At 39.3% G+C, this 20,826-nt stretch overlaps 2 protein-coding genes across 2 annotated transcripts in view; both read right to left on the reverse strand.

The window, feature by feature from the left end:
- LOC122814378 (zinc finger protein 91-like) overlaps positions 1-20,826 on the reverse strand; it is a 316,216-nt gene that overhangs the window by 132,061 nt on the left and 163,329 nt on the right. The gene's annotated exons all lie outside the window — the stretch shown is intronic.
- LOC122813868 (zinc-binding protein A33-like) overlaps positions 1-20,826 on the reverse strand; it is a 47,829-nt gene that overhangs the window by 26,663 nt on the left and 340 nt on the right. The window contains exon 1 of the mRNA XM_044086408.1: positions 20,711-20,826. This exon is cut by the window's right edge and continues 340 nt beyond it. Within this exon, the coding sequence (XP_043942343.1) occupies positions 20,711-20,826 (116 nt within the window). The remainder of the gene's footprint in view (positions 1-20,710) is intronic.

Below are 20,826 nucleotides of genomic sequence, written 5' to 3' on the forward strand. Positions count from 1 at the left end.
CAAACACTGCTTATACTTATCTCATGGAGTCCTTGACTTTAGTCTGAACTAATTATCTAGCCCCTCCTCCACTTTGTCTCACTGCAAACATCAGGTCAGTTGTCCTGAATGCTGATCTGAATTTAACTACTCATCACCTATAGTACTTTCTTCTCCTCCTCAATTTATTCCATTATCAATCATCCTTTGCAGCACTTTCATGCAGTGTGACAGGTGTTTGAGACCTATGTGCTGCTCACAGTTGTGTGTTCCCTTTGTTTTTGTGCACTGCCACTAGAGTGCTCATTTTACAGTCATCTGGGTAGGTCTTTCTCTCCATACTACTATGCGTATCCTCAGGAGCCATTTCTCCCCTAACTCATCAAATAAATACCTTGATCACATCTGCTGTGACCTCATCTAAGCCTGATGCTTTTCCTGACTTCATTTTCCTTAGTGCTGTTTTTCCTTCCTCTTGGCTGGGTCTTACTTCATCTTTCATCATAAGCTGTATATTGAGCTGTACAGCTTCTGCAGGTTTTCTTCATTCGGAAACTGATGGAAATACTCCTTCCATCAACTTTTAATGTCTTGTGGACTGTTGAGCAGGTTGTTATTGACATCCTTTATGAATGGTGTCTGATGAATACCTTCTTTAGCTTATCTGTGCCATCTTCCAGAAGCAGCAGAGTGCCTCTGATGCCTTGTTTTGGCTATTGCAACTGATTTCTTAGATTCTTTGTTAGCCAACTAGTATTCTATTTAAGCCTTGTCCATCTTTTATAACTCCCACATTTTCCTACACTCTATTCATTTGATATCTTCCTGGATTTTTGCATTCCACCACTACCAACTTTCTTTATGTACCTTATTACCATATTTGGCTTGGCCCTATATCTGTTTCGTTGTCTTCACATGCCGTTTTTGAGATGATGCCATTCATCTTCGATGACACCTAGTCTCACTGCTTCCTGGGGTGCTGGAGTCTTGAGTATTTCCTTTAATTCTTGTGCTTTTGCTCCAGTCAACTTCCAGTTCTACAGCCGAATATCTGTTGGCATTAGAGTCTTCTCTGACCACTTATTACAGCTGCTTGTAGTCACCAGTGGTTTATGCTGTAAGCTGAATTCCTCACCGGGGATGACTTTAAAATCTCTGATTCCTACCAATGCCCTTTTCTTACTAGAAGGAAATCTACTAGACTTGCATATTGAACACTCCTGTATATTACCTTGTGACAGTCTCTCTAGATGAACCATATTTTGGCTACCTTCAAGCCGTTTGCCAGACAATAGTCTAGAATGGTCTCTCCTCCTTCTTACTGCTGCCGCCACACCCATATGGACACAGACAGGCCTCCTATCCTGCTCTGTCAGTCCAAATAAGTACAATCATGTCCACCATTATTATCACCAACTCACACTGCCCTGCTTCATAAGGTAAGTCCTGCAGCTGCTGCCTGAATGCAGTCTTTTCCTTACTATCACAACTGTGCTAAGAGGAATAGGCTGAGATTATGAATAGTGCCCTATCCTTACACTGGATTCTCATTGCCATGAGTCTATCACTAATTCCGATGGCATCCTTCACTGTCTACTGGAGACTTTCCCTCACCAAAATGACCAACAGTTTCTCGTTTTTCCTCTCCCAGAGTACAAGACTTTGAATCACAAGCCAAGTGGCTTTGCTGCCCTTCCACCTTATCTGCTGTATATACAGGGTATCCATATCATCATATCATCCACTTGCAAAGTGCATCCTCTCAGTAAATAAATATTCAGAAGAGCAATCCTTAATTCATGCTTGGCAGGCTGATTGGTTTCACTTCCAGCTTTTTACTCAACCAAGCTATTCCAGGTAACCCAGACTGGGCATCTGGACACCAGCTGACCAGTAACTTGTGGAACTGAAGAAGCTAAGCTTTACGGTGGACACACAATAACTAAAAGAGGCACACAGACCCCTTCTACAGTTAAATAAAAATAATGAGACTGGTAAATGTACGTAAGGATTTCAAAGTATAAGGCACTTGATTTTCCACAAGGTTGTGATGTCTTTGCTTGACAATACTTTGAATGACTTAAGCATATATGGATACACAGGAGGGTAATACTCTGAGACTGGATAATAAAACATTCCACTGTGTAGATACTGAAACTTAAGTGATCATATTTCCTAACAGCAGGAACAAGAGCAAGGAGAATAAATAAGTACAGATGGAGAGAACATTAGCAGATGGGAGTAGAGTAGTTGGCTTGCTAGACTCTTGACTGGACAGGGGCACTTTGTAAAAGATTGTACAAACAGTTGTGTGCAGAGGCATCATGGACATATAAGTACACAAGCTCAGAAGGGGAAGGAGAATGGGGTAGGTAAGGCTACTTGCACTAAGCCATTATCCCCAAACTTTTCAAAGTACTCACTAGGACTCAGAGTCCACGTCTGGTGTTGACGTGGGCTGTCTATAGGTAAGCACTCTTATCTGGAGTTAGATGTAGAAAAACAGGATAAATAGTTTGTGATCCATGGGGTGTCAGGACCTGTGAGATGGATGTTGTGTTGGGTGTGCATGAAGATTTGCTAATGAACTACACTATGTGTGTCCACAGATGAATTCTAGGATTCTTGAGGTCTTAACTAAGTGGCTAATATTTATACCACTACACAGTGTTTAAAGTATGTGCATCACCATTCTAGAATGAAGACTGGAAAAGGATGGGAACCACTAGGTTAAGTAAACAAGTAGCAGACTTACTAAAAAATACATAGGTATGATGACAAATGCCTCATGTCATAGAGGATTGTGCAAGCGTCTGGTACCAATTATAGCAGATGGCAATTCAGTTGCTGAAACAGACATTTTTATGTAACTTGACATTTACTTATTACTTTGACTAACATTACAGAGCCTCTACTTGCTGCACATGAAGTCTCCATTACAAACAGACACAATATTACTATGGTCAGAATGTTACAGATTGGTCACAGATGTGCACAGCTAACAATTCAAGGCAGCAAGAGCTATAGACATTAAAATGTTTGAAGATGATATGCTAAAAGGACACAGCATCAGAAGAAACACAGGCAGCAAGGGGGGGGGGGGGTAGTCACACACAGCACAACAAGCCTTGTGGTACAGGACTACAGAAGGGATGTGTGGTTGTCACGTTAGTGCAGTGCCTGAAAATGAGTGTACCACATCAACTGATACCACTGTCAATGGACTAGATGCTCTGTACTGTCAAACCAAATTACACAGTGAGGTAGGGCAACAGGCAGTGGGAAGCTCAGAACACAGTAGTACTACTAAGGGTGTAAATCTCCATAGGTCAAATGTGGGTGAACAAAAGTAGAGCAATGTGAGAAGAGTTCGCAGTATTAGTGAGGTTCATAATTACACAAAGATGCGCACACTGAATATTTCCACGTTACAAGCAATCTGCAGAATAAGTATGCACAGGAGAGGAGGAGGAAAGATAAGCAAGAAGATGTCATAGGCTGATTGACCAAAAAGAGAGACAGAAGCAAAAAAGGGACAAAAAGTGCAAACAAGAGAAGAGAGACCGAAGCAAAAAAGGGACAAAAGTGCAAACAAGAGGCAAGAGGAAAGAGCGATGAATACAAGAAAGAAAAATATTAGATGTTGAAACTGCTAACCAAATAAATGTGAAGACAAATTGGGTTAGAAAGGAAGTGATAGGGTACTGGCACCATTAAGCATACGAATACTTATGAGCTACTGAGGTCACATGTGATTATATATGGGTGTAGCAAACAGCATGGCCTATTGTGGCTTGTACTATATTATCTGCAAATGGAAGGGTGCACATCATCATCATCAACCCCCTTTTTCCTATTTTCTACATGGGGTCAGGGTGTCGTGTTAACTGTGACCATCTTTCTCTATTCAATGCCATTCTCCTGCCTTCTTCAACACTCATGCCTGACTGCCACAGGTTTTCTCCCACACAATTCATCCACCTCTTTGCTAGATGCCCTCATTTTCTGTTGCCTTCTACCTGTCTAACCAACATTTTATTCAGCAGATTGTCTTCTTCCTTTCTGTACATGTGCTCAAACCACCATAATCTGTTTACTTTGACCTTTTCTACAGTGGCAGCTGCTTTGACTTCTGATCGTGTCCTCATTTCTTCATCTGTCTCACAGTGTACATCCTACCAACCATCTCAGGCATTTCATCTGCATCACCTCTATAGTACTGGTCACACCACTGTTTTGTACACTTTACTTTTCAGCTTCTTTGTCATTCTTCTGCCACGTACAACATTTGACACAGTTCCATTTGGCTGCAACCCCTCTTATTCAGGCTTTGACCTCCTCATTCAGACTTCCCTTCTGCTCAACCACCCCTCCCAGATACCTGAAGCTGTTAACGTGTTCCACTATTTTCCCGTCTACATCCATTCTCAGCTTCTTCTTATTTCCCCCATTTGCTGCTTTTACAACTGTCTTATCTATACTCAGCTTCATCCCACATGCCTTCAGTTTTTCCTTCTATTCCCAATTAACCTTTGCTGAAGTTCTTGCTCAGAATATGCCTGTAGTGCCATGTCATCTGCGTACAGCAACATTGTTGATCTGTCCCCTCCGACCCATATGCTAATGTAGTCCATCACCTGTATGAACAGCAGTGGGCTCAGAGATGAAGCCTGATGCACATCCATTCCCACTGGGAATCCCCTCTCTGAGACCAAATACTGTTTCTACTTGAGTCATTGGGTCAATGCACATAGCTTTCACTAATTCTACCAACGTTTCTGGCACTTTGAACCACAAGACTACCCAAATCAGCTTTTTTGGGACCTTGTCATATGCTTTCTCCAGTTCTAGGAATGCCCTGTTGGACTCTCTTCTCATCTCTAACTTCTTCTCAACTATCTGTCTCACTGCACACCAAATACATATGTAGTAATATTGCAGTGTCCATTACATATCACATTACAAATGACTAGATCTTCAAATTAGCTATACAAATCCTGTTTCTAGACAGCACAATTAAGCTACAAAATGTGATAAGTCTACAATTAGTAAACAGTTTTCAGGACCATTACCACAAAATTGCTAAAGATACAGTTACAGACAGCCAATATACATTTACATTGTCTCGGTTGAATGGGTTAGTGTGATGGGACCTTATTTGTATAAGTTGTCAAAGGATATGAGTGATATTTGAGTCAAACGCGTCAAAGTTAAGGCATACATTACATTTTAATAAGCACCCCACCACCATCAGACTTGTATGAGCACTGGCAACATCATGCAAGTTGACTGGCCAGTGATAACCAGTCTTGTAACGAACATTTGTAGCAGAAAGGAAAGGAATAAATGGGAGCGTGCGATTATAAAATGGGTGCCAGGAGTTACCAGTGAGGAAAGCTATTACATGGAGCATATGTTGTCGGTCCAGGCAGGAAGAAGTGACCAAGTATTCAATTTCTACATCATACGTAGCCTTCATAGCAAAGCAAGCAAAGTTATGTGCTGAAAAACCAAAACTTGTGTAGGCAAGGAAACGTGACCTTTGGTGTTTATTTCCTGTAGCACACATTAAACTTCTTTTCAGGGCATTCAAATCACAGTATGCCTTGTACATCCAGGCCTCATCACTATAGGCAGCAGAAGTGACCTATTACATATCCAGTCCTTACAAGAGGTGCAACCTTCATAGCAGAGCACACAACTTGCCTCAGCTATATAGCCACAGGCCCACTGTTAGGGGACTGTACAATCAACAAAATGGAAGGTTTAGTACAAAGTTCATCAATGCTGGATTTTATCATTATGATCATTCGAAGCTCGCAGTTGTCTCATTCAGACAGCTCCCCATCTTTGCTTCCAAAGACTTTTTCCTTGAAAGCATTTTTTTTTTTGGGGGGGGGGGGGGGAGTATGTTGTTTTACTGCACCCATGGACTGAAACACTATCAGACAGTGTGTCTGCTTTGGGAATGCCAGAGACCTCTACAGCTTTAATCAGATTCTCCAAACAGAAATATAAAATGAAAACTGTTGCCTTTGTAAAGGGCAACCACAAAACTATTTCAACCATATCAGAAACCTTATAAGCAATATCCAGTCCTGCAATGAACTTCTATATAGTAGTGCATACTCAACCCCAAAGGAAATATTAGTTGATAAATATAGGTGAAATTTTACATCCTTGTCTCCACTGAATATTAGTATGCTCACACACACCCTCAGTCTCCTCAGAGCACATCCTGAGGGCAATCTCCAAGGCCAAGAAAACCATCTCCATAAGTCCACACAATGTGTCAGTTTTTTTTTTCTTTAAACACCTTTATTGAATTATCACTTAAGACACAGATAAACATACACTTACATAAAAGAAAAAGTTAAGATGTTCACAATTACAAGCATTATACATCACATATATTATTTTATACAATTATCTTCAATCTGCATAAATTGATTGATTCCTGTCTTCCCTTACTCCTCCTCCGAAAACATTATATTGCATGTATTGTTCCCACAATTTCCATTTTTTCTATGTAATTTGCTCCTACCCTTTTCTAAAGATCCAACATCCATTTTTTTCCGCTCTCTTACAATGTTCACTACTTAAAATACAGCTGGCTTAAACTTTGATTTCCTTTTTCCAGAAATTGCTATTTGGCAGCCACCAGAATTAAACTTAACAAGGCCTTACTACGTCTAGGCAATTCAGATTCTGTATTCCAGCTCAAAAAATCATTTTCTCAGTTACTCCCATTTGCTAACCCAATATTTCTGACAGAGTACTCTGTAGGGAATTTTTTACATTTACCAATTCATTACATTCCTAAAACACATGTTCACAGTTGCCTCTTTCTTCCTGATCACATCCCCAACATTTGTCATCGACTGAAGAAAAATTCTTTGGATTTCACTTGGGTTATAAAAAGATATCTCTGTAGACACTTCCAAGAAAAAATACTAAATCTTCTAGATACTGTAGCACATTTGAGAGCCATACATCTATCCTCTCATTGTTTCCTTGTGAAGTGCATATCCAATGTCTCTTCCCGATCTTTTCTAACCTCATCTGACTGATTCCTCAGGTTATTATACAATATTTTACATTACCTACTAATTAACCCCATTTTAATAGCAGTTTCTGCTCTAGATTCAACAGAAAACTATACCAGAGTTGCTCTTTCACTCAGGATTCCCCTATCCCTTTCTCTTTCCCTACATTCTGATATCAACCCCTGGTTAGGAAGGTGGCCTAATGGTTAAGGTGTTTGCCTTAGAAACACAGGGTGCAGAGTTTGAGTCTCACAAGGGATAATTGGCTAGGCTTAAAACGGCGCGCAAGGGCAATTAGCCTAGTACTAATCTATGAACCTATAAGGAAGGCAGTCTCTAGTGTGCAATTTAAATGTCTTGCTGCCTTCTTCCGATTTTATTACCTTTCCCTCTCTGGAATTTACTGAAGAAAACTGACAAAAGAACCAAGGTACCGGGAGCAATTGTGCCAGGTTGTTTTAGTGTCAGCACCAAGCACAGCCTTGCAGACTCACTGCTAAACCATTTTAATCTCAACCACTCCATGGGAACAGTATACGAAATGCAGAGACCAACTCTGTTCATTCAGCTCTACAGAGAAGGACCCAACACTAACCCTGGTAACTACAGACCTATAAACCTAATCAGCATTATCTGTAAAGTAATGGAGTACATTACTATAGAACTTGCTAACAAGTACATTAGGAATCAACATTCCCTTGAACCAAACTATTTTGTATTTGTTAAAAGGTAGATCCTGCCTCTTAGTGGACTCAAGTGACATGTGCACTGGATTCAGGAAAATCAGTACAAACTGCATACCCTGACCTGGAAAAAGCCTTTGACACCATCCCACATTCAGGTATTATGAAAAAGGTAATCAAGCTAAACTGTAAACCTAAAATGTAAACTCTTGCTCTATGTGCAGGAGAACAAACTGGCTTAGTGACAGAACCTAATCTGTTAGAACAGAGGGCATCCTCATACTCTCATAAAAGAGGGACATTACTTATTGGGTTACTCAGGAATCGGTTACTACTCTTCAGGATTTACTTCTCTGATGATCAAGGGCCTGTGGCTGTGTAAGTTTGTGGATGCCTGCAAATTCACATTTATTATAAGTGTTTAAGATGACTTTCAGATTCTCTGGGTGGGGGGGTCTGCCTCATAGAAATAAATGGTGGCAGGACCATGACCTTAAGCCAGGTGCTATGTAGTATAGTACAGTGTCCTTTGGCAAACACTGGCACCTATACATCTAACACAAAGATGATACCCCATTGAAAAGGAATGCACTTATTAGGACTTAAGACACATTAATTGACAATTAGCTATCCCTTAATCATCAAGTATCAATTGCAATCCTTTTAAATAACCATACTGACTACTAGTGGTATAGTCTCTGGGTCTAAGGATGTCATTACTCCTCCTCTATCTGACCCATAACAGAATATAATGCCCCTCTGACCCATAACAGAATATAATGCCCCTTTTGGTAAGTACTTCTCTATACAAATGACAGCTAGAAAGACCACAGCATTCCCTCACAAAGGAAGTCAAAGACGTGTACACATGTCTTCTATGTGAAACATAGACTGCTTTAATGCAGGTCTTCTTTTCCCCGTTTCTTACAGACTTTTGAGGCGGACCTTTGCCTGGCTTAAAAACCCAAGTAGAATCCAATTCTAAGCAATTTCCTGTATATTTATAAACCAATACCTTAAACATCCACTTGAAGGAACTAAAATTCCAAAGCAGCATAAACAGAAAATACTGACAAGATGGAGGTCACTCTCTCTCTCTCTCTGTGAAAGACTTCATCTTCTAAGGAAAAGGCTTCCCTTAAATGTAAAGCAGAGTGGCATCCTTACTCTATTCAAATACATCCAGGGTAAATGGACTGCAACCATAAATATAGCCCTAGTCTGGCCCTCAAGCCCTCAGTGAAGTGGGAAGAATGGGGTATTCATTTGTGTTGTAATGTACTGATGATACTAGACTCTGAGACTACACTTCAAGTGCGCTATCTGATCGTCAGCCTAGTAAAAGAAAAGCTTGAAGCACCACTCTCTTCCTTTAATAGTATTAATAATTACTAGAAAATTTCTACATTAAAAGTGCAGGACTGTGGCCAGCTCATCTGACCCCGTCAACTCAAAGTTGAAGTCTTCTCCTTTTGCTCCTGTAATGGCGGCCAGCTTGCTAAATGTAACAAGCAGCTTTCTTGAGAGCCGATACCCAGGGCAGCCATCGTCTTTGCCTCACCCTAGTTACTGCTCTGTTAAAATGTATTATGATTGAAGCATGAACAATGCAGACACTGGGTATACCTGTCAGCTGCAGGATTACACCCCTCCCCACACAAGCTCACTTGGTCTTAACCATAAATGTATTAATGAAGGGGTAAGAACCATTGCAACAGCTTTGATTAAGGAACAAGACTGACCAAAAGAAAATATCTTACAGTTCAGTATAAAAAAAAAAGTGTGTCCACAGTCAAACTGCAGTATGGGGATATTTTGTTTTGTGAACTTTAGCATGAAGGAAGGAACTAGTGATCGGTGAGAAGGAGCAGAGGTCTTATGGGTAAGCGAGAGAGTTCAGAGCAGCTTGAAAGGTTATATTTGTTAAGCTACCTCATGCTGTAGGCACAAGTCCTACCTGTTATAGCTAATGAAACTCTTCTTTATGAAAAACGCTGCTGCATTTTAATACAGCAGTATCTGAAAACAATGACAGAAGAACCACGTTGCATTTTGTAACTCTTTAGCAGACGAGGATACATCGCACTGCATAACTGCTTTTCTCATGAAGCTTCCTGTCACCGATGATATTTTAAGAAGGCTGAATACAGCTTAGGACAAAGTATGATCTATTATATTTCTTAACTGATACATAAAAAGTTTGTACTTCAAGTGAAGCAGATCAAGTTTATTGAAGCTGATCTCAGCGTAAGTCTACACTTTTAAATAATGTCTCATTCTACAGTGGTTATAACAGTACAAAGCTTTCTTTGAATAACAAAAACTGTATCACTATAGTTCATTTTCTGTTAATGATAATGCTATATATAATTATAAAACAAACATCTAGGGCTAACCTATTTGCATTGGCTTATTATAGATAAAGTATCACTGAATACTTTATTGCGTTCTTGGTTTCAGTTTCTCCCTGTCTATATGGGAAATGTGACACTTTGCCGTAACAGAAGTGGTTCCTATTCCTTACAGCTGCTTCCAAACTTAGATGACGCCTGTGTAGTTCATTTTTTTGGCAATCTGCATTATTTTAAACAGCTCTTTTGGAAGATGTGGCATTTAAACTAAGTCAAGTCTAAATTATTTAAACCAGTTTGAATTCAGAATGATGCCGGATATCATCTATTCAATCAAATGTGAGATTTTACATCCACACCTTTCTTTGCTAAGGCACATCATTACAAGAGAAGGATGGAGTTCTGAGCGAGGTACATCCACACTGCCCCACACCATCACTATGAGCACTTTTTGGCTCCAGCAAGGATTACTATGGCATGAGTATGCCAAAAGGATTAGTATCTCCAAACTTTACATACATCTCAATGTGTGAATCCATGGTGAAAGTACATGCTTAAGTAATTCTGCTTTCACCATAACAAATCTGTTACATAGCCAGAGGCAATAATCAAGACTACTATTTTATTAACAACATCCTTAGGAAGTGGTAAAGAGTTAAAAACAGCCACCGCAGCAAGGAGAAAAATCCCAACCCAACCCTGGCATTCATAAACAGTGTCTACATCTGTACCAACTTCATGCACATTACTTTTAGTGCACAGTTGTGGGTCTGTTGGAATTAATGGACATTAGTCACTGTAATTGCCATTGATGTACAACATCCTTTAATTTTACTGAATGGTGAAGAGGATGCCCAATACCCTGACGTGTCATAAGCACTCCTGTACAATGGCTGTTCCATTTGACTGAATGGTAAATAGAATGCCTTGTACCCTAACACATCATAGGCACTCCTGCTCAATGCCCTTTCATTTTACTAAATGGTGAATAGGATGCCTAGTACCCTGACATGGCTTAGGCACTCCTGTGTTTGTCATGGCTGAAAGAGCTATTTATCATGACAGCACTACACAGCTCAGCAATTTAAGGTTGTTGCTGTATTACATTACAGTCTCCCTCAACAAGCAGCTACGTGCAGCTCCTTGTTAAGGCATACTGTACCACAAGTACCTGCCTTACATTTCTTCACTGGGGTCTCCTATCATGTTTATGATTCATAAAGAAACCAGAGTCATTTAGCAAGAAAAACATACCAGGGGTCATTAAGCTAAACAGAGCATCTGGTGCTGAACAAACTGGCACTAGTGGGGTGGGATCACGTCATGTGTAATACCAGGATTACCTGCAAGGTAGGGAACTCTGCTGCCACACATTGTTTTCCTGTGTCACACACAAAAGTTGTTCTTATTTTTTTTTTCTAATTTTTACTGAGCTAGTCTGTAACTCACTACAGTAAGGTGAACAACAAGCTACCATGAGAAGGGGACTGTTGATCTTGACAGCACAGTATCAGGGGTAGGTACGTGGTTGATGTCCTGCGGGTCATCCATACCAGGACAAGCTGGTACTCTAATTGAAATGCATATGATAAGAAGGGAGGTAAATTCTATATGTACTACATAGAGTATTAAGCTTACACACTGGCACAAGACTATGTATATATATATATGTTCTTGTTCCATTAAGTTTTAATCTTTCTGAACTGATACAAGACTGGCACATACACCAGCCCCGCCCTACTGCACATTAGCATTCTTTAGTACTGTGTAAGAAAGCACAAAGGACAGCAGTGACTTATGGGGCAGACCATTGCGTTCAGCACAGCAAAACAATTACTGATGGGAAATAAGGCAATAGAGAAAGAATGTGTTTTCACTGCAGCTCAGATGGAGGAGACAGAAATATCAGAAATGGGAATGCAGACCAGTATTTCAGACTTACGTTAACTTTATCAAAAGCATATCCGTTTCAAATTAAAGAAAAAGTTTCGAGTCATCAGATATTACTGAAATGCAAAAGAGCATGAAGACAGAAGTCCCTGTAAGATTAACACAAATAAGCTAAAGATGTCAATTCCAACAGAAGGGGCAGAAAATTAAATAAATAAACAAGCCAAATAATGGGGAAAAGGGTTTATTAAGAAAAGAGCACTGAACTGGAACAGGAGTGGAATTACAAATTTAAGAATGATTAGAACAATATGAAACTATAAACAGATATAACCTTTATTTTTTTTTCAAATGTCAGAGCAACAGTTTTAGCTCTTTCAGTGGAACGGGTCCAAGATGGAAAAGAGTGTCTTGTTTACAGAACCATGAAAAGTATTTCAGATGCCAGAAATTATCACAATACAACTTCAGTTAGGTTTTTAGTAGTAGACAATGGCAAGGTACAGAACACTTTTACACTTTTTGACAAAATGAAACAGCAACTTTATAAACACATGTCGCGGATTTTCTATGGCTTGCCACTGGGCTCTGTGAAACAGGAAAGCAGTTAAGTGAGACAAGGCAGAAATTACGGGCTAAACAGAGATCCTCATTACAGACCTATACAAACTATAACCTAAAGACGTTTAATCTGTTTTTCTTATAAAACTGATGTCTGACTAGAAGCAGGAAGCAAAACTTGAACTTAAGAATCCAGGAATCCTAAACACTGACCACATCAGGCTAAGCAAATCTGTCTGGAGAGTGGGGGTGTTTGCAACTCAGGAAACACAGCTACACAATGAGGTCAAATGGAAAATCAGACAGAGCAGAGATATATGCTAATGACTGCATAATGAGTTGTGCTAATGAAGTAAGAAAACAAGACAGAGTGATTCAGAAATGCATACATAATGTGGAACCATGTTTTAGCGAAGAACACAACCATATACTCACATTCAACCAGAGAAAAAACTTTAAAAATGTTAGGGGTTGCCACAGCAATTGTAAACTTGTATCTACAAGAGGGTTTTATACCAGCAGCGGCTGCCAATGGCTCTCAATGTCACCCCTGAGGTGCAGGGTCTTCTGAGCACACTCAACATAACATGCTCTCAACGACCCTGACATAATGGACCATTGTCAAGTGGAGAGGAAAATACCATGCAACAAATATTGGACATGCGTTGGCCTCATCTTCTGCCATGTAGGAGTTGTGAAGTACCCACCCCTGTAGAAACAAAGGTATGTGCGCCTTTACATGTATTCGGTACAGGGATCGTTCAGTGACGAATTGAGGAGATATCTGCCTTGACAATATGCCATCAGTTCCTTGATGCCAAGCTTCAGGATACAGGCGAGGATATTTGGTTCCCATTTATTCCAGAGAAGAGAACAAACACCAGGTAGGACTTCTATACCACAGCTCATTTCCCTGAAGTACTGGGGGCCATGGATTGTACCAACATGGAAATAAATGCCCCACCTATTGAACAGGGAAGGAGGGTATATCAGCCACAAAGGCTATCAGTCCATCAACTGCCAGATGTTCTGTAATGCACAGGGTATCATCTACAGTGTGTTTGCAGGCCACCAAGGGAGTTTCCCTGACTCATACATATGGCAGACATGTTATGTTTACTAATGGTCTGTGAGGGTGACTTCCCACATGGCCATTTACTGGGAGGTGCTGGATATTCCCAACAACCTTGGCCACATAACACAACAGTACAGGTTTACAACCATGACTATTCATAAACCAGAAACATCATACAGCACGTGTTTAGGCTGCTGAAGTCACAATTCTACTGCATGGATACATCCATCAGAGCCCAGCAGTACACATGTGCAAAAATTATGTTTGTGCCATACTTCTGAGGAAGCAGATACAATGCGGCAACGGCCAGAAACCACAATTCCTGGCACCACAGGGAGTGGCAGCTGAGATAGATGAGAAGTTAGAGGAAGAGTTAGCAGCAGGGAAAGACCATGCCAGATGGAGGCAGGCACAGTATGTATGCCATGGCACTAGCATAACTACATAACAGCTAAGCAGATACACACAGTTAAAATTATACATAATAAAAAACATATTATGCTTATCTGTCCCCAGACTGGTACCTCTGTGCACCAGACATAGTCCAGGTCAGAGCACCTTAAGGTCATGGCACACTTTTCATTTGCACGAGTGGGACAGCAAGCTATACTGCATAACTGTAAGCAGATACATACAAGTAACAATGATGCTTGCAGAAACACCAGACTGTGCTTTCCCACACAGGATGGCCACACCTCATGCTCTTATATCATATAGACTTTCCCTATTAGTCATGTTTTTTATGCTAATTAGTTTGCAACTCTTTAGTATTTCTGAATTGCATCAATTGAGCAAAGCAGGTAAACATCATGCTGAGTTCTTCATGAGGCCATGCACATGCAACAGCACCTGGGAAGAGTAGGCCAGATAAAGAATATTGCAAGATAGTCCGGCTCATACCTTCTAGGTGTACCTCCTTAGGGCTATTGTTACAGAAATTAGTCTTTAAAGAGACATGTTCCTAAAACCTATACATTGGAAAGGTCTAACACACACACTGTAGTGCTCTAAAGTTTTACACGGCAGCCATGGTATACAGTAGTAAATGCTGTTAACATAGCAAATTAAAACTGTAGAAAAGAATATTACCACTTCTGGAGTAGTTTGTGTGGTTCTGACATGCAGCTGTTGGTAAGGGGGGGCAGTACAGTGGTCAACATTTTGACCATTTGCCCAATAATTATGTGAGGTGTTTGTTCCACAGCCTATATATCACAGGTTGTCAGCAAGGGTTCTATCCCTAACCAAAGAAAATTTTATATGGTACTGAGCATATATTCTCAGTAGGAAAAACAGGGATTGAGGTTTGCCATGTTTCATACCTTAAAGTGGCATTGGAGGCAAAATACTGTATGAGTGCAATGTTATTAGAAAGCCTTTCCGTAATACTACACGAGTGCAATGTTACTAGTAAGCCATTCCGTAATACTACACAAGTGCAATGTTACTAGTAAGCCATTCCATAATACTACATGAGTGCAATATTACTAGTAAGCCATTCTGTAATATTACACGAGTACAATGTTATTAGTAAGCCATTCTGTAATACTACACGAGTGCAATGTTATTAGTGAGCCATGCTGTAATATTACAAGTGCAATGTTATTAGTGAGCCATTCTGTAATACTACACGACTGCAATGTTATTAGTAAGCATTGCCATAATACTACACAGGTGCCATGTTATTAGTAAACCATGCTGTAATACTACATGGGTGCAATGTTATTAGTAAGCCATTCTGTAATACTACACGGGTGCAATGTTATTAGTAAGCCATTCTGTAAAACTACATGAGTGCAATGTTGTTAGTAAGCCATTCTGTAATACTACACGAGTGCAATGTTATTAGTAAGCCATTCTGTAATACTACACGAGTGCAATGTTATTAGTAAGCCACCCTGTAATACTACACAATTGCAATGCTATTAGTAAGCATTCCCATAATACTGCATGAGTGCAATGTTATTAGTAAGCACTGCCATAATACTACACGAGTGCAATGTTATTAGTAAGCATTGCCATAATACTACACGGGTGCATTCTTACTAGTAAGCCATGCCGTAATACTACACAAGTGCAATGTTACTAGTAAGCATTGTAATAATACTACACGGGTGCAATGTTATTAGTAAGCCATGCCGTAATACTACACAAGTGCAATGTTATTAGCAAGCCATTCCATAATACTACACAAGTGCAATGTTATTAGTAAGCCATTCCATAATACTACACGAGTGCAATGTTATTAGTAAGCCATTCCATAATACTACACGAGTGCAATGTTATTAGTAAGCCATTCCATAACACTACACAAGTGCAATGTTATTAGTAAGCACTGCCATAATACTACACGAGTGCAATGTTATTAGTAAGCATTGCCATAATACTACACGGGTGCATTCTTACTAGTAAGCCATGCCGTAATACTTCACAAGTGCAATGTTACTAGTAAGCATTGCAATAATACTACACGGGTGCAATGTTATTAGTAAGCCATGCCGTAATACTACACAAGTGCAATGTTATTAGCAAGCCATTCCATAATACTACACAAGTGCAATGTTATTAGTAAGCCATGCCGTAATACTACGAGTGCAATGTTATTAGTAAGCCATGCCGTAATACTACGAGTGCAATGTTATTAGTAAGCCATGCCGTAATACGAGTGCAATGTTAGTAGTAAGCCATTCCGTAATACTACACGAGTGCAATGTTATTAGTAAGCCATTCCATAATACTATACAAGTGCAATGTTATTAGTAAGCCATTCCATAATACTACACGAGTGCAATGTTATTAGTAAGCCATGCCGTAATACGAGTGCATTGTTAGTAGTAAGCCATGCCGTAATACTACACAAGTGCAATGTTATTAGTAAGCCATTCCATAATACTACGAGCCTGTTTAATAGTTAGCCATTCCATAATACTACACGAGTGCAATGTTATTAGTAAGCATTCCATAATACCACGAGTCTAATGTTATTAGTTAGCCATTCCATAATACTACAGGAGTGCAATGTTATTAGTAAGCCATTCCATAATACTACACGAGTCTGTTATTAGTAAGCCAATCCATAATACTACGAGTGCAATGTTATTAGTAAGCCATTCCATAATACTACGCGAGTACAATGTTATTAGTAAGCCATTCCATAATACTACCCAAGTCTGTTATTAGTAAGCCATTCCATAATATTACACGAGTGCAATGTTATTAGTAAGCCATTCCATAATACTACACGAGTGCAATGTTATTAGTAAGCCATTCCATAATACTACACAAGTGCAATGTTATTAGTAAGCCATTCCATAATACTACATGAGTGCAATGTTATTAGTAAGCTATGACATAATACTACGAGTCTAATGTTATTAGTAAACCATTCCATAATACTACGAGTGCAATGTTATTAGTAAGCCATGCCATAATACTACACGAGTACAATATTATTAGTAAGCCTTTCTGTAATACTACACGAGTGCAATGTTATTAGCAAGCCATTCCATAATACCACACGATTGCAATGTTATTAGTAAGCCATGCTATAATACTACATGAGTACAATGTTATTAATAAGCCATTCTGTAATACTACACGAGTGCAATGTCATTAGTAAGCCATTCCATAATACTACACGACTGCAATGTTATTAGTAAGCCATGCTACAATACTACATGAGTACAATGTAATTAGTAAGCCATTCTGTAATACTACACAAGTGCAATGTCATTAGTAAGCCATTCCATAACACTACACAAGTGCAATGTTATTCGTAATCCATTCCATAATACTACATCAGTGCAATGTTATTAGTAAGCCATTCAATAATACTACACGAGTACAATGTTAATAATCCATTCCATAATACTACATCAGTGCAATGTTATTAGTAAGCCATTCAATAATACTACATGAGTACAATGTTAATAAGCCATTCTGTAATACTACATCAGTGCAATGTTATTAGTAAGCCGTTCCACATTCTGTTCAACCATCTGCTTCCCTTCCCTTTTCATTTGTGTCATGTCCTCCCATTCCAGCCTTTAATCTGGTCAAAAAATGCAAACACACAACACATGGAGGCACAAATGGCTTATAAACCAATGTTTTCTTTCTTTTTTTTTTATATAGTCATTTTGAGATACTTGGAATCAAGCAGCATCACTGGTCAGGTAAGGGTAATGGTAGATCACCCCCCCCCCAGCAAAAATGATAAAAATTCCTATGCATGGGCTAAGACTTTGACATCAGTTGTGCACCAGATATCACATCTTAGCATCACTGCATGTCACCAAGCAAATCTGATGTCAAAAACAACATAAAAGTAATGTAAGGACATTGTGTCCTTTGTAACAGCTTCCATGGCTCACTGTACTCATATGTGAAACTTCCATTTCAGCGCACTGCAGCATGCTTCTAATCCAAAAAGGTTGGGATGCTGTCATATAATGTTGCTTCTTAAGTTTACTCCATTACCATGAACACCTTTTCACACATTCTGCACAAGAGCTTCAGTGGCATACCTCTATAAATGCCTTCTTTGTTAAGAAGACACTGACTGATCTATGCAGGATATGCAGGAGTTTGACTCCTGTCATGTGAATTTATTTTTCATTGGTTCCCACTGCTGTGAAAACCTTAAATGATTGTTATCCACCCCAGTCCAGTGAAAGACATGGCATATGTAGGAAATGCACTGCTTAGTGACTTTTAACACGTTGCAAAAAAAAAAAAAAAACACAGCACACACACAAAGGAATGACAGACAATAATAAGAAAGCTTTTATTTTTTTCAAACAGTGTGTGAAGCTTGGCACAGAGCAACAGTGATAGAAATAGCTAGGCGAGGATAAATGACAGTAACCATCTTACAGGAAAAGCTGCAAAGAAATATTTTGGTTACACTAATGAATTGGTGATTTTATACTAGAAGAATGATAGAAAGATATAACAACATGTGGACTGATTTGTTATACTGACCCACTTCAGGTCAACCATAGTTTAATTTTTCATTTCTTTCACTATATAGTACAGTTGCAGGGCTTACACTCCCCACTGGTGTTAGGTATGGTGCAAGTTATTGCACCACATTAATCTAGTAATGTCTTATGTATAGTATGTTATCAATTGTTCTGAAGCTTTTCTCATCGGGCCTCCAGTAAAAACAGACAACTCTGTCCAGTCGGACCTCCCCAGTAAACAAATGTAAAATAAATAAATATTACTTTATACCCCACAACCTGTGTACACTTCACTTTCACAGCCATACTGCTGCAAACATTAGGGTCTACCATTCCACATAATGTTTTTTAATGCAACTCCCTTTCCACTTTAATGTTCACCTTCTCCATGATTTTTGTTAGTGATTCCAACTCCAGCCTCAATGTCTGTGTTACTTGCTTTCTATTGCTCATATATTTTTGTATCTGCTGCTGCTGAATACATCATCATTAAACACTGCTTGCACTCGAAGTGGGAATACATACTGTGTCCGGGGGGAGGGGGGGTGCCATGGGAGTGACACAAACTCTGAAAATGACATATACTGGAGTTAGCATATGCAAGTAACACCGATTGGGATGCAGCCCTCCATGCTGGGGTGCAGGGAGCTGAAGCTTCTTTGAAAAAATGTTATAATGGCATAACATTTTGATTTGAGATTCACTGTATTTCCCTGCCATTTGCATTTTTCATAGTTGCATAATCACAACAGTGGGTTCTGCATATGTGAACGGAAATTGTTCTCTGTGATTTTTTTCACTGGGTTTCTGTTGTCATTGATCTTAGTTTTAGTGACTGCAAATAGAGAGATGTTCCCTGAAACTACTTTCACTGGTAGTGGAATTTTCCACTTTCCCCACTGTTATGCAACCTCAGAGATGGTATATTGAAGTTTATGTGGGTGTTCCTCCACACGGGGGATGCAGGGGGTCTTGCCCCCTCATAAAAAATACTATTTCAAGGTTTGTAAAAGGTGTTTCACTGAACTGTTTTCTAGGTTTTCTCATTCAACAAAACTGCTGTCAATCACTCGACATGTATGTGTCTGAAGTTTCATTTTGTCATTGCTTTCGCTTATGTTTACTGCCTGGTGGCCCACGTCACAGCTATATAATGTTCTTGGATCAGTCTAACTACTTGGATAACAAACAAACCAACAAAAAATAATTTGACATGATTATCACAAAGATCCTGGCCTTCATTTGTTGATGCTATTATATCCCATCCATTTGTGTTTTCCATTAATTTTCTTCTTTCCAAGTTACATTACTTTGCATTTTGTGCACTTACTTTTCAGATCTGACTCCATCCCTCAATCTTAGCAAGCAGTTCCTCACCTCTTTACAGCCTTCTTCTTTTATCAGCCTGTTTTATATCTCTACATTACCAACAGAAAGGTTAATTTTCCCTTCTGCACTGTTTTGTATACAGACACTGAAAACAAATATCGTAGTACTGACCCCTTGGGGTACTAACTCATCATCAAATTTCCTGGGACTTGGAACCATTTACTGTGAACCTCTGTAACTTACTGCCTAACCTGCGATTTGCCCACAGTGCCACTCAGACATTCAATCTAGACTTTATAATCAGTTCTGTAATCAGCTGTGTTGTACCAAGTCAAATGCCCCAGTAAAAGCAGGCTGTGAAAACAACCCCTTTCTGTTCTGATGTCATTATTAACATGTCAAAGGACTGCATTTGTCTGTGTCTGGTAATAATTTCCTGTTATGAGTCCCAGTTGTTTTGGAAAATCTGTACCCAGTGACTATCCTTTCTATTAATATGCCTCACAAACTTCTCCCACTAGCTAAGTTACTAATCAACTAACATCAGACTGGAAACCTCTCCATCTATCTTTCTACTCAATTAATAATACTTTTCAGACCATATGAAAACAAGTTAGCTACAAAATACATGATAATAAAGACCTACCATAATATTTATACTCCCAATCTTTACATGAAAACATTAATATTTTTGCAGTTCATTATTTATCACAAGAATAAGTAAATACTACCCACTTCCTAGGCTGAAAGTTTAGCAACAAAAAGTACACATCAGTACATTCCATAAAGTGAACATGCCATTTTATGTTAGTTATCAGGCAACATGGCTTACCTTATACATACTGGTTGTCTCATGCAAGAACACAAAATTGTGGTTGGAATGTCTGGGAACACACAGGACACAAATAAAGGTCTCATCTTTCTGGCAGAACAGCTCTAGTCTCCGTC

This window comes from Protopterus annectens, chromosome 10.part0, assembly GCF_019279795.1.
Source record: "Protopterus annectens isolate FY-2018-M chromosome 10.part0, PAN1.0, whole genome shotgun sequence".
In the NCBI taxonomy this organism is placed as follows: Eukaryota; Metazoa; Chordata; order Ceratodontiformes; family Protopteridae; genus Protopterus; species Protopterus annectens.